The sequence below is a fragment of the Bos mutus genome, chromosome 18 (assembly GCF_027580195.1).
Source record: "Bos mutus isolate GX-2022 chromosome 18, NWIPB_WYAK_1.1, whole genome shotgun sequence".
Classification (NCBI taxonomy): domain Eukaryota; kingdom Metazoa; phylum Chordata; class Mammalia; order Artiodactyla; family Bovidae; genus Bos; species Bos mutus.
The window spans coordinates 17,469,062-17,482,247 of NC_091634.1; the positions used below are offsets into that span (position 1 = coordinate 17,469,062).

General features: G+C 42.5%; 1 protein-coding gene across 1 annotated transcript; it reads right to left on the bottom strand.

Annotated features, from left to right (window-relative positions):
* Positions 1 to 9,337: 9,337 nt before the first annotated feature.
* LOC102274457 (secretoglobin family 2B member 2) lies at positions 9,338 to 11,367 on the bottom strand. Its single transcript, XM_005911300.2, has 3 exons — positions 11,298 to 11,367; positions 10,616 to 10,791; positions 9,338 to 9,439 (listed from the first exon to the last, which is right to left on the bottom strand). Exons 1-3 carry the CDS (start codon positions 11,365 to 11,367, stop codon positions 9,338 to 9,340), a joined length of 348 nt encoding a protein of 115 aa, XP_005911362.1.
* Between the last annotated feature and the right edge of the window lie 1,819 nt (positions 11,368 to 13,186).

Below are 13,186 nucleotides of genomic sequence, written 5' to 3' on the forward strand. Positions count from 1 at the left end.
GAGAAGAGTGAGGAGGGAGTTAGAGGTGACCCGAATGAGGTGAGGTGGAATCAATAGAGGAGAGAGTGGGCTATTTAGTAATCTCTTCCTTATGTGCACTCCATAACTGGACCGCTCAGAGTTGTTCACAGGGTTATAGAGAGAAGAGAAGAAGGAGGAAGGTGGCAGAGGTGGCCAGGAGGATAAATGGGGGGAATGAAAAGGAGGGAGACAGATCCAGCCAGTAATCAGTTCCCTAAGTGTTCTCCACTCTCTGGAACACACAGAAATTCACAGAGTTGGGTAGAGTAGAGAGGGGTTAGGGAGGAGACACAGGCGACCTGGTGGAGAAAAAGGAGAGTCCAAAGGGAGAGAGAGCAGTTAAGCCAGTAATCTCGCTTCCTAGTGAAAAATGGGTACTGAAGATTGGGTTCTTAAAGGTACAAAATTGGTAACAAATACATAAAAGCAAAAATTAAAAATCTAGAGTAGAGTTTGGAATTTCAAAAATACGATGTTAAAGAAAAGAAGAAGGAAAAGAAAGAGAGAAAAAATGAACAAACAAAAACAAACAAGGTCACGAAAATTATAAAGAAAATATAGGTACAAAATTGTTAACTAATACCAAAAAGCAAAAGTTAAAAATCTAGAGTAGAGTTTGGAATTTCAAAAATACAATGTTAAAAAAAGAAGAAGAGAAAGAAAGAGAGAGAAAAACAAACAAACAAGAACAAACAAAGTCGCATAAATTATAAAAAAAATACAGGTACAAAATTGATAACAAATACCAAAAAGCATAAATTAAAAATCTAGAGTAGAGTTTGGAATTTCAGATATACAATGTTATTTAAAAGAAGAAGAGAAAGAAACAGAGAAAAAGAAAAAAAAAAAAAAAAGGGGTCACAAAATTATAAAAAAAAAAAAAACTATAGGTACAAAATTGATAACAAATACTAAAAAGCTAAAATTAAAAATCTAGAGTAGACTTTGGAATTTTAAAAATACAATGTTAAAGAAAAGAAGGAAAAAAAAGGTAAAAAAACTATAAAATATATATATATGAAGTTTGCTTTAAAAAAAATAGGTTTTTTTTTTTTTTGCAAAGTAATCGGTTATAAAAGTGGAAATTAAAGGAATAATAGAGGACTTAAATTTTTTTAATTAAAAAAATAATTTAAAAAAAAAGAAAGAAAGAATGATCATACAAATAGTAAAAATATATCTAGGACTTTCTCCAGTTTTGTTGTGAGTATTGTGGGTTCAGTTCATTTTTGGCTAGTTCCTTGGTCCGACTTATATTTCTCAAGATCTATAGGCCCCTTCCTATGTAGTTGGTAGTAACCACAGGGTTTTAATCTATTGCCTGTAGCTTCCAAGACGGTTCCCTCTGTTATAGCTTCTTCTGTTTGCTGGTCTCTTCAGTGTCTGGTTTCCGCCCTGACACAAAGGGGATGGTGGAGGACGCTTTTATTTATTTTATTTTTAGGCTCACTTGTTCAGTCGTGCTGGGGGGAGGGAGGGAGGGATGCTGCAAACAAATAACACTGGCGTGTGCTCTCAGTGCCTCAGCCACACTGGGTCTGCCCCCTGTTCACGGCACGTGTAGTCGTTCTGCCCACACTGCTCAGGCTCTAGGTTGCTCCACCGGGAACCATCCGCGGCGGCCCTGGGCTGCCTGTACTTCCCAGGTCCAAGCCGCTCAGGTTCAGGCACTTGGGTAGTCCTCAGAGGCGCAGACTCTCGGTTGGGCCTGCGTTTTGTGCCCTTCCCAGATCCGAGCAGCTCAGGTGATGAGGTGTTTTGCGCTCGCGATTGCTGCGACTTATCGCCTCCCCACCGCTCAGTTTTCTAGGTGTGCACTGGCACACCTTCTCAGGCAGATGTTGACCATCCAAACCCCCAAGAAGTTTTAGTTAGCAAAGAAGCCTGCTTACAGTTTTATAGATAATGTCTCTCTGGGGCTGTGATTGTCCCCTTCCAGCTCTGGCTGCCTATCACCAGAGGGGGATGGTCTGCTGCCGGCTATCTCTGTTCAGCCCTTTGCTCCGTGTGCGGGCCTGGCGGTGTCATAGGTTACGGCTGGCTTTTCGCGTGGTAGATATCCCACAGTCTGGTTTGCTAGCCCAAATTATTTCGCTCAGATAGCGCTCGGGGTATTCAGGCCAGATTCTTGCGATGCAGCCTGCGCCGCGCTTCCCTGCCCAGCCCCCGCTTGCTAATGGCAGATGCAGGCGTCTGCACTGCTTCTCCGCTGGGGGAGTTACCATAGGGCTTGCAATGTGCGGGTTTTAATTGTTTATTTATTTTTCCTCCCTGTTATGTTGCCCTCTGTGCTTCCAAGGCTTGGCACAGATTCGGCAGTGAGAAGGTTTCCTGGTGTTTGGAAACTTCTCTCTTTTTAAGACTCCCTTCCTGGAACGGAACTCCGTCACTCCCTCTTTTGTCCCTTTTTTTGTCTTTTATATTTTTTCCTACCTCCTTTCGAAGACTTGGGTTGCTTTTCTGGGTGCCTGATGTCCTCTGCCGGCATTCAGAAGTTGTTTTGTGGAATTTACTCGGCGTTTAAATGTTCTTTTGATGAATTTGTGGGGGAGAAAGTGTTCTCCCCATCCTACTCCTCCGCCATCTTAGCTCCTCCTCCTATTTTTCCTTTATTTTTAAAAACTAGTTTCACCAGGCCGATAATTAGAGATTCTCAATATTTTTCTTTTAGTATTTTCAATACTTCACTAAATCACATTGTTTCCTAAGAGAAGTGTGCTGTCCTCTTATCTTTGTCTGTTTCTCTGGCTGCTTTCCAGATTTCTATTTTATCACTACATTCAAGAAATCTGATTAAAGTGTGCTAAGTGCAGTTTTATTCCTGTTTCTTATGCTTAAAATTAACCAAGAGTTGTATATCTATAGGTTTATACTTTTCATCAAACATAGGCAGACTTTGACCATTACTCCCTAAGATATTTGAATGAATCATGTATTTCCCCTCCCCCAGGTTTGTCTTACAGTTCATTGATCTGCTTTTTATCATTTTTCAACCATTTCTGTTTTTAACTGGATAGTTTCTGCCATTGTCTATTTCAAAGTCATTAATATTTTCTTCTTTTACAATTACTAATCCATTGTTAATTCCATTCAGTGAAATATACTTCTTATCTATTCAAGTTTACTTTGAGTTTTTACAAAATATATTTATGCTTCTAGCTTACATGTCCATACTCTCCCTTCTTAAACATTTGGAATACAATTTTTAATAACCTTTAATATTTTATCTAATATTCTGGGTTTGTTTACATTGATTTCTTCTTCAATGGTTTATACTGATGCTATTCTTCAGTTGGTTATATTAATGACTTCTTTATACTGATTCATTTATATTGATTACTTCTGTAAAAGTTCATATTTTTCTGCTGCTTTACATGCCTGCTACTAACTTTTTGGATTTCAAATATTCTAAAATTTAAACTTTTATTTGCTAGATACCTTTATAATTCTATAGATATTTTTAGCCATGTTTCTTTTATTTTGAAATATCTAGATCCATTTGCAGCTTCTTTTAAGTACTGTTGTTGCTGTTTTCAGTCACGCAGTCATGCCTGACTCTTGTGACTCCATAAACTGTAGCCAGCCAGGCTCCTCTGTCCATGGGATTTCCAAGGCAAAAATACTGAAGTCGTTGTTATTTCCCTCTCCAGGGTATCTTCCTAACCTGGGATCGAACCCATGTCTCCTGCGTTAGCAGGTGGGTTCTTTCCCGCTGAGACACAAGGGAAGCCATTTAAGCATTGTTAAGATGACACAAAAGCATCCATATGTAAGGTAAACTTTATGCCACTGCCGAGATACCTTCCTGAATAAACGACTTGACATCCATGAATAACCATAGTACTCCTACAAAAAGGCTGTTAGAAATACAAATTATTTTCAGATTTGTATAAATTCTTGGTATTATTTCTTCTGCTCGTTTCAGGTTGTTATTTCCTCATTTTGGGCAGTTTTTTCACATGCACACATTGGGGAGTATTCAGTGAATAGGATGGAGACTTGTTGTAGAACCCAGGAGTCCTATTTCTGTGCAACTCTCTCTTCTTCAGTATTCTCTCCTGAAAATGTCACCACACTGACCATCTTGGACTCCCAACTCATTCTCATGAACTCAGAGAGATTGCTCTTTTCCCTCCTTGAATTCCTGCCTCCTGCAGGGCAATCTGGGCACTCTGTACAGGCAGTAAAGGTGGGCAATCATAGAGTGCAACTTTTTCCACCCCTCTCAGTGACCACTCTCCTGTGCTACCTGAAGTTCAATTTACGGACATCATTCTTCCCTATATTTTCGCCAGGTTTAGTTGTTTCATAAATCCACTTCCTGCTGAGTCAGTAATATATATATATATATATATATATATATGTATGTATATATTTGGTCTTACTGTCTTAGGATATTCCATTGACTATCAGCATGGGAAAGGCATTGTTTTAATTAGATATTTCACACTGGAGTAAGCAAAGAACATTCTGGAATTTGGCTTAGAAAAGAAGGGATAATACATACATAGAAGACAGATGACAGATAATTTCCAAATGGAGAATATTTCTTTAATGACTAAAACTTCTTTACGTATGCAGCTTATGCCTGATGCTTGTTGAAAAATAACAAACAAGAAAGCCTGGTGTCTTGCTGATCTGTACCTCACTGTGCACACTGTTCGTTGAACCCAGGGTAGGCAAGGCATCAGAGGGGAAGCTGGAAGAAAACTTGAAGAGCTGTATGATCTGCAGACACGTTTATTCTCTCTGGGCTGGCAATGGCAGCCGTAGCAGCGGCAGACATGCTGTGTTCTCTCCTCTCGTGAACCCCGTGGACACAGCCATAATGCAGCTTCACTACCACCTAACGTAGCCACCAAGTGGGCATAACACAACACAATCTCCAGAGCTTTATCAGGTGAAGTTTATATATGCTTACAGAACAAAAGTAGCCCTGGCCAACTGAGTACCTCGTGATGTACATGCATAGTAGTATAAGCAATATTAGCTGTTTCATAATCATTCTTTATAAAACGTGGGGCAAGAGCAAGAGGGTGTGGGGCAAGAGAGCCTGACCATGCCGTCTTGGCTAATTTTCTCTTTCCCTACACCTGGTAAATACATAGCACATTAGACAAGAAATCAGGGAAAGAAGACGGGCGATAGAGGACAGAGGAAGGGGTAGACTTGTCATAATTTAAACAGAATTGACAAACTCATCAATGAGGGGCTTCCCTGGTGGCTCAGTGGTAAAGAATCCACCTGCCAATGCAGGAGACACGGTTCAATCTATCCCTGGTCCGAGAAGACCCTATGTGCCATGGAACAACAAAACCTGTGCACCACAACTACCAAGCCTATGCTCTAGATTTCAGCCGCCCTAACTACTGAGCCCATGTGCTGCAAAGACTGAAGCCCACAGGCCTGGAGTCTGTGCTCTGGCACAAGAGAAGCTACGGCAATGGGAAGCCCACTCACCAGAACTAGAAAAATGCCCATACAGTAATGAAGACCCAGAAAAGCCAAACATAAAAATAAGAAGAAGACATCAATGAAATAACATTTGACTGATGTCCTGAAAAGTTAGATATGGTACATTTTGCCATGCAATAACATTTATTTATTTAATATGACTGTGCTTTTTATTTTTAATAATTTTTCATTTCTTTTTTTTTTTTTTGTCAATTATTTTAATTGGAGGCTCATTACTTTACAATATTGTAGTGGTTTTTGCCATACACTGACATGAATCAGCCATGGGTGTACGTGTGTCCCCCATCCTGAACCCCTCCTCCCATGTCTCTCCCCATCCCATCCCTCAGGGTCCTCCCAGAGCACCAGCCCTGAACACCCTCTCTCATGCATCGAACCTGGACTGGCGATCTACTTCACATATGGTAATATACAGAACATTTTATTTCTAATGCAGTCAAAATTATTACTCTGGTTTCATTTCATCTTTAGAAAGGTCTTCCTTACCCTGAAGTTAAAAAATATAGACTTCCATAATATTTTCTAAGGATTTTATGACATTTTCTATCCCAGTCTTTGAGTGTGTAAATATTTAACTTATCTGAAATTAATTTTGGAGATGGCTGTGAGACAGATGCAACACTTTTATTTCCCCACATATTCAATTAGTTTGTCCACTACCATTTCATCTATGAAGTAACACAAATTTCCTCATTGATTGGCAAATTACCTTTTTCATAAAATCCGTAAAATCCATGATGACTTAGATCATAAAATCCATGATTACTTAGATTTCATAAAACCCATAATGACTATTTCTGGTCTTCCTTTAATAGCCCATTCATCTGCCCAAGATATAAGGGTGCACATTTCAGCATCTCCTGGGTTTATTACCCCTAATTACTTGACATTTTTACAGCTATTCTTATTTTCCCAAATAGAATAAATATCATATAAATAAACCTTATGACCACAGTCTTGTTCATTAATGTTTACTTATTTATTATTTGGCTGTGCCACGTCTTAACTGGAGTATGCGGGATCTTCACTGCATGTGTGGGATCTAGTTCCCTGATCAGAGATTCAACCTGGGTCCCTGGATTGGGAGCATGGAGTCCCAGTCACTGGGCCACCAGGGAAGCTCTTGATTGTAGTCGCTTTGTTCCAAATCTCTTACTGATCATAATATATTTGAGATTCATTCACATTGTTGCATGTGTCAGCAGGTTTTTCCTATTTTTTAAAATATACACAGATATTCATAGCAGCTTTATTTATAACACTCAAAATTGAAAAGCAACTCCAGTAGCCCTCACTATGTGGGTGGATAAACAAATTCTATACCAATACAATGGAACATTACTCATAAATAAGAATAAATTACTGATAAATGCAATAATAAATCATTTACATTGGTTTTTTGTTTCTTCCTTTAAATTGTTACATAGATTCAATTGTAGGAATGCGGCATGCTTTGTTTATCTATTCACCAGCTGAAGGACACTTAGGGAGTTTTCTAGTTTTGATAAACTGATCTGAAAAAAGGGGCCATAAACATCAGTGAGCAGGTTTTATGAGAAAACAAATTTTCATTTCTTTTGATTGTAAACCTAGGAAGGAGATTTCTTGATCATAAGATAATGGTTAAGATCAATTTGATAAGAATAAAATGCCTTTCAAAAAATGCTCTTGTTATATTCATTGAGATTACATTAAACTTGTGGCTATTTGTAAGGGGAAATGACATTCCTATTCCATGGAAAATTCCCCTTGAAGTGTCCACTGGTTTATTTAAATTTTGTGGATATTTATCCCCCAAGAAAATTGTAGAGCTTTCTTTAAAAAGTATCCATTAATTTAATGAATGCTTACTAAGGGTCAATTCTGTGTTTTGCAATGTTTTAGTAAAGGGCTTGGAGATTTTAATATGAAACTTATGAGGTGAAGATGAAGCGGGATGGTATCACTGAGAAAGTGAACATACATGAGAAAGAAAAGAGATGGAAAGAGGATGATCCATGATATAGGATACAGCCTTGAGAACCTGAGAAGGATCTTCCAGTAAAACAGGAGGAAAACAAGAAACTGTGATGTCATGAAAGTCAAATTGAAAGAGAAACTGGAGGGTGGAGGAGAAGTGACCTGTGACAAATGAATAATTAAACATTAGAATTATGACAATTAAATCATTACTCCACGTAAATCCACAGGAAACAGCTTTGCAGATCCATCTAGATTGTTTTAATGTTTGCTCATTTTCCTCAACACCCTTTTTTTTTTTTTAATCCATTCCTTCTTCAAGATTCAATAAACTGTTCTTATTATATTTTAAACCATCTGTGACTCTATAATGGGTTTTCTCTTCTCTCACAATGACCATCTATTTATCCTTGGATCCTTGTTGTATCCTTGACTACAACTGGATTATTTATGGAGACTCATACTTCTGTTGTAATACCTGGTGAGAACAACCCTTCTTACAGTTCCTATTGATCTCAAATTTTTTGGTTGACTTCAAGAATTCAGTTTGCTGGGCCAACATTAAGTTACCTTCATTATAACAAGGATTGTTTTAGACATATTTGGGAATATCTGAAATTTTAGATATCAGTTCATCTCATACAAGAATACAATTTAGTCCTGAATCTGTTCAGTTTTTACTTTATACTTTTCAACAACATTTTAGACCTCTTTAGTATGACCTGGACACTTTATTAAGTGTCTGGCAGACATCCAGCCCTTGGTATATGTAAAATCAAATTGCAGACAGAACAAAAGTGAATTTAAAGGCCTAAATTCAGGTAGCACGTCAAAGAAGAGCCAGGACTCAAGGCCCTCACCGTTTACTCCAAATCCAAACTTCAGCTCCCAGAATGTGACCTGCTTGGCCAGAAGGTAGAGACATTTTACCAGTAGTGCCACTCTTTTTGTGGGTCATGCTAAGAGTAATCTGACAAAGGCCTAGATGCTAGGATAAAACCTAGTCCTTTCCTTGTATCTTCACAAATGTCCTACTGGTAATGCAGCTGCCTATTTCATGCTCCTAGAACTAGGCTGGGGCATTCGGGACACTCACTCATGTGGCACATCCAGTAATTCACACTTCACAGCATGAGGTGTTTCCATGGAAACAACATTCCCGCTTGGGTAGCTTCTTCCATCCACTTCCTTCCTCCTGGTCCAAGACTTCCTGGAGGTCCTGGTCCCCGTGGCAGAACCCAGAAACAACAGTGTCCCTGAAAACAAAAGGTCTGGCTCCTCAAAAGTCACCCACCTAACAATTAGAAAATGGTGAATGCCACTGGGAGGAAGTGGGGACCTGTCACAAGCTTGCTCAGGGCATCTCCTGAGTCACTCACCAGTAACTGAAAGGACACTTAAAGGACTGGAGGCTCTGCCACCGTGCTAAAGACCAGAGTGAGATATGCTATCTATGGCCACAAACAACAGCTATATCCTTCCAGGCCTGTGATGGCAAGGGTTACCTATATCTTCTTTCGCTTAATCTTCATACACAGCCCCTATTTAGCAGATGACAGAATGACTTGAGAAAGTTACAATAAACCTGCCCATGGTTCCACAGTTTGTCAGGACAGGGCCTAGGTTTACCTTGTTCTGTCTGATCCCAGTCCCCATACTCCCCACAGTAACCACATGGGTCATTCTCACCATCACCCAAGACCTCCTGCTTCACATCCTCCCCACAGCAGACAGACACTGGGCACACTAAGCAATGCTGCAGTGATTTTATTAGAGTAAGCCTGATAGAGACCACATGGGTGGGACAGGTGTCAGGATTCCAGTTTCAGTTGAGAAGAACAGGGTGGCACATGGAGCGCAGACCAGGCATCACTGGCAAAGACTATTTCACCAAAGAGACTGCACTGAGAACTATTCCAAAAACACTGCTCAGAACCGTGGACACTTGATAGCCGGTGCAATCCTTGTCAAAGGCGATGGAACCCTGGGAGGGAGTAGGAGGAGGAGGGACAACACCTGAGCCCGCAGCAGGGCTATCCTGTCTACCCAGCATCACCACATGCTATACCCTCAGGGATTCAGCTCCCTCCCCAGCAAGAAACTCTGCCCACAGACCCACCAATGGAGAGGAGGCTGCCATCAGGGACCAGGGGGAGGGTGGCTCCCTAATAGCCCAGGCACAGGCGTCAGGATGGAATCTAGCAACCAGCCACCCCAGGGAGAGGAGGAGATAATAAGGGTCATCAGGGCACAGCCGGGGTGGGTCCTGAGGGAGGAGTAAGGTGCTGGAGCCTGGGTTTGGGTCATACCTCCTGCACCTGAGCCTCTTCTGTCAGGTGTGCTGAGTGGACTAATGTGCATGCAGGTGTTGTAAACAAACCCATGTGCTCTGTGTGCTCCTATTATGTGCATTACTGTTTGCAAAAAAACCTCTCATTTTGAACAGACAATTTGAGGGAAAAAATGTTGAGACAGACTGTCCAAAATCTCAGTATTTTTGACAAGAAGTATAAAGGAAAATGGTTCTTCAGGAGATATACTGCTAGCCAAGGTGAGCAGTCACAGGTACCGAGAAGCCTGCTCAGGAGCCTCAGGCACCAAAACACCACAGTGGAAAAACAGGCTTGTAGACATGTCAGTGGAAATGGGACTCTGAGCCAGAGTCAAGGCCCACACAGTGGGAACAAGAGGAGGTGATGAAACCTTACAAAGCCAGGGAGTCCCATGCTGGAAAGAGACTCGGAAGCCAGGGGCTCCTTTTCAATATTCCTAAAGTAGAACTGACATGACTCCTACATGTGTGTGAACTGAAAGCTTCCTTTCCTCCCAAACAGTAAAATTCTACTGCTCCAATGCTAGTTCCACTCACTGAGGAAAAAAACAATCACCTGCCTCACCACACTTGGCCTCGCAACCCTATTCTGTGTGTGAGTTGATTCACATGCTGTGGGCATATTTGGCAACAACAGAGGCTGGATGTGTACGTGGACTGCCCTCGCATATTACATGTGCTGCAGGGTGGAGCAAAGATTTATGTGCTTCCTTGCTTATAGCTCTTGTCTGTCACATATCCCATGACTGCATGATCTATTCCCATGTGGCATACCACACTATGCATGTGAGTGGGCAGGGCAGAGTCAGGGTCAGGAGAGTAAATTACCATGATTTCTACAACTTTCAGCTTGGCATCAAATCCCGCCTCATTGAAGCAATCCTGGACTTTTCCAAAGGCAGCCTTTTCCTCATCAGTAGAATCAACCAAATCAAACGTTGAATTCAACACTGTTTCGCTTCCAAGTAACAGCGCAGCAACCCCGCCATAAAACACAGGGCAGGCTTCCGTTGAAGGAAAGACAGAAAACATCTTGTCAAAGAATAACCAGAGTAGGAGGTTCCTGTTTCCACCACTTGATAGGAAGCCACATCTCCAAAGCTTCCAGGATCATCTCCCACAGAGACCCGGCCTCTCCCAGGACTGCTTAACATCCCAGACAGAAAACCTCCCAGCAGAGGGAGCAGCAAGAGGGGTGAGCCCTGGAGACCCCTCTGCCCTTGACCACCATCCCTGGGTATATCAGCCTTCTTTCTCCCTCCCAATGAGCACCAATGCCCCCAACAAAATATTCCCCAGGGTTTGCACAGCTAATGCTCTCTCCAGCTCCACACCACCCTCTACATTCAAAGACTGACAGGCTCAAGGAATTTCTGCAGGGCTCCTGGGCACTGATGTGTCAGCTGCCCTCGGAATCTGTCCCTAGCAGCGGCTTGGACAGGACTGTGGAGGATGCAGTGAGATGGCAAAGGGCAAGGATCAGAAGGGTCATCTGGAATCTCCTTCCTACCGTCAGTCGTCTTGAAGGTCAGCTCTCTGGTCACCAGCAGGGTCAGCACAAGCAGTGCTCCCTTCATCATGGCGGCAGCTGGAGTCCTCTGCTCAGGGCAGGGTTTCTGCGGCATTATAAACCACTAGCTCCCCAAGCCCAACCCACATCCCTCCCAGGAGGACCACGGGCCTGTGGCCAAGAACCTGTGGCAAAGGTGGTTCTCTTGGACCTTGGGGTGTTTACTTGGAAGCCCATCCTGTTCTGAGAACAGTGCTCAGGGGGATTTTGTGGTAGCATCTTTGCCAAAGATCAAGTGGAGTTGATATTTATAAGTGACTCATTTGGAGCCAAATGCTCTGTTGCCCAGCCCCAACCATCATCTGTTTTTCTGGTCATCCTTCCCCCAGCCTATCCTGGTTCTGAGGCAACACTCTCCCACACTGAGCAGATAGAATCACAGGAGGGCCAAGGATAGGTCTACACCACCCTCAGGTAGAAAAAAAGTCACCCAGAATCCTCCCTTTTATCCAAAGCTTAAGTCCTGGAGATAAAAATGGGGAGTTGGGTCTTCCTGAATCATCAAATATCTTAACATCTGCAGACCCTAGACAAGGCCCTGAGCACTGCTGGACAGCAGCCTTGGCCTCCAATCATTCCCAAGAAGGAACTCACAGGACCTGGGACCAGATGGATATTCTCCAGCACTGATAATTCTGATAAATTCTAATCATGCCACAACTTTTCTCAAACACTTAAGGAAACAAGTTCCTGGAAACATTCTGGACCCCCAGTGGTGCAGACTTGCCCTTTCTGGTTGTCTCATCCTCTTCCATCAGTGAAGCTGGTCTCAAGAACTACTAGCACTGCACAGTCTATCCAGAAACATGAGTGAGCAGCTGTGAGGTTGTGTGGTTTGTCTCATACATCAGAGACTCTGAGGTCCACAGCCCTACAGGACACTGAGGACAGGAGTTCTAAGGCCCAGAGGGCTGGGCCATCAGAGGTGGCATTCTACACTTGAAAACCCTCTCAATGTCAAAATCAAACTTCCACGCTAGGAGAGCTGTTTGTTAGCAAAAACAAGATGAAATGGACCTTGAAACTCTAAAGGGAAGTGTGAGATGCTCCCAATGACCAAACTGGAAACGGTCTGACAGACAAAATATATAACAGTATTGGATGATACCCAAAGTATAAAGTAATATGTTTGAGTCCATACTGATACAAACAAATGATTAAGTAAATAAATGGGGACTTCCCTGGTGGTCCAGTGGTTAAGAATAGGCCCTCCAGTGCATGGTAATTGGTTCAATCTCTGGTCAGGGAGGAGAAGGCAATGGCAACCCACTCCAGTACTCTTGCCTGGAAAATCCCATGGACGGAGGAGCCTGGTAGGCTGCAGTCCATGGGGTCGCCAAGAGTCGGACACGCCTGAGCGACTTCACTTTCACTTTTCACTTTCATTCATTGGAGAAGAAAATGGCAACCCACTCCAGTGTTCTTGCCTGGAGAATCCCAGGGACGGGGGAGCCTGGTGGGCTGCCATCTCTGGGGTCCCACAGAGTCGGACACAACTGAAGTGACTTAGCAGCAGCAGCAGCAGCTGGTCAGGGAACTAAGCTCCCACCTGACCTGGGACAACTAAAAACCCTCCTGCTGCAACTAGAAAGAACGTGCCCTGCAAAGAGAAGGCTCACATGCCACATCAAAGACCTAGAACACTTCAGTTCAGTTTAGTGGCTCAATCATGTCCGACTCTTTGCAACCTCATCAATCACAGCACTCCAGGTCTCCCTGTCCATCACTAACTCCTGGAATTTCACACAAACTCATGTCCATCGAGTCGGTGATGCCATCCAGCCATCTCATCTGCTGTCGTCCCCTGCTCCACCTGCCCCCAATCCTTC

What these genes read in the sequence shown, in the direction of transcription:
- LOC102274457 (XM_005911300.2), bottom strand. Translation starts at nt 11,367, where the DNA reads ATGATGAAGGGAGCACTGCTTGTGCTGACCCTGCTGGTGACCAGAGAG. An exon ending in GACCTTCAAGACGACTGACG is followed by an intron (nt 10,792 to 11,297) that starts GTAGGAAGGAGA and finishes CTTCAACGGAAG; the next exon opens with CCTGCCCTGTGTTTTATGGC. An exon ending in TGAAAGTTGTAGAAATCATG is followed by an intron (nt 9,440 to 10,615) that starts GTAATTTACTCT and finishes ACTCCCTCCCAG; the next exon opens with GGTTCCATCGCCTTTGACAA.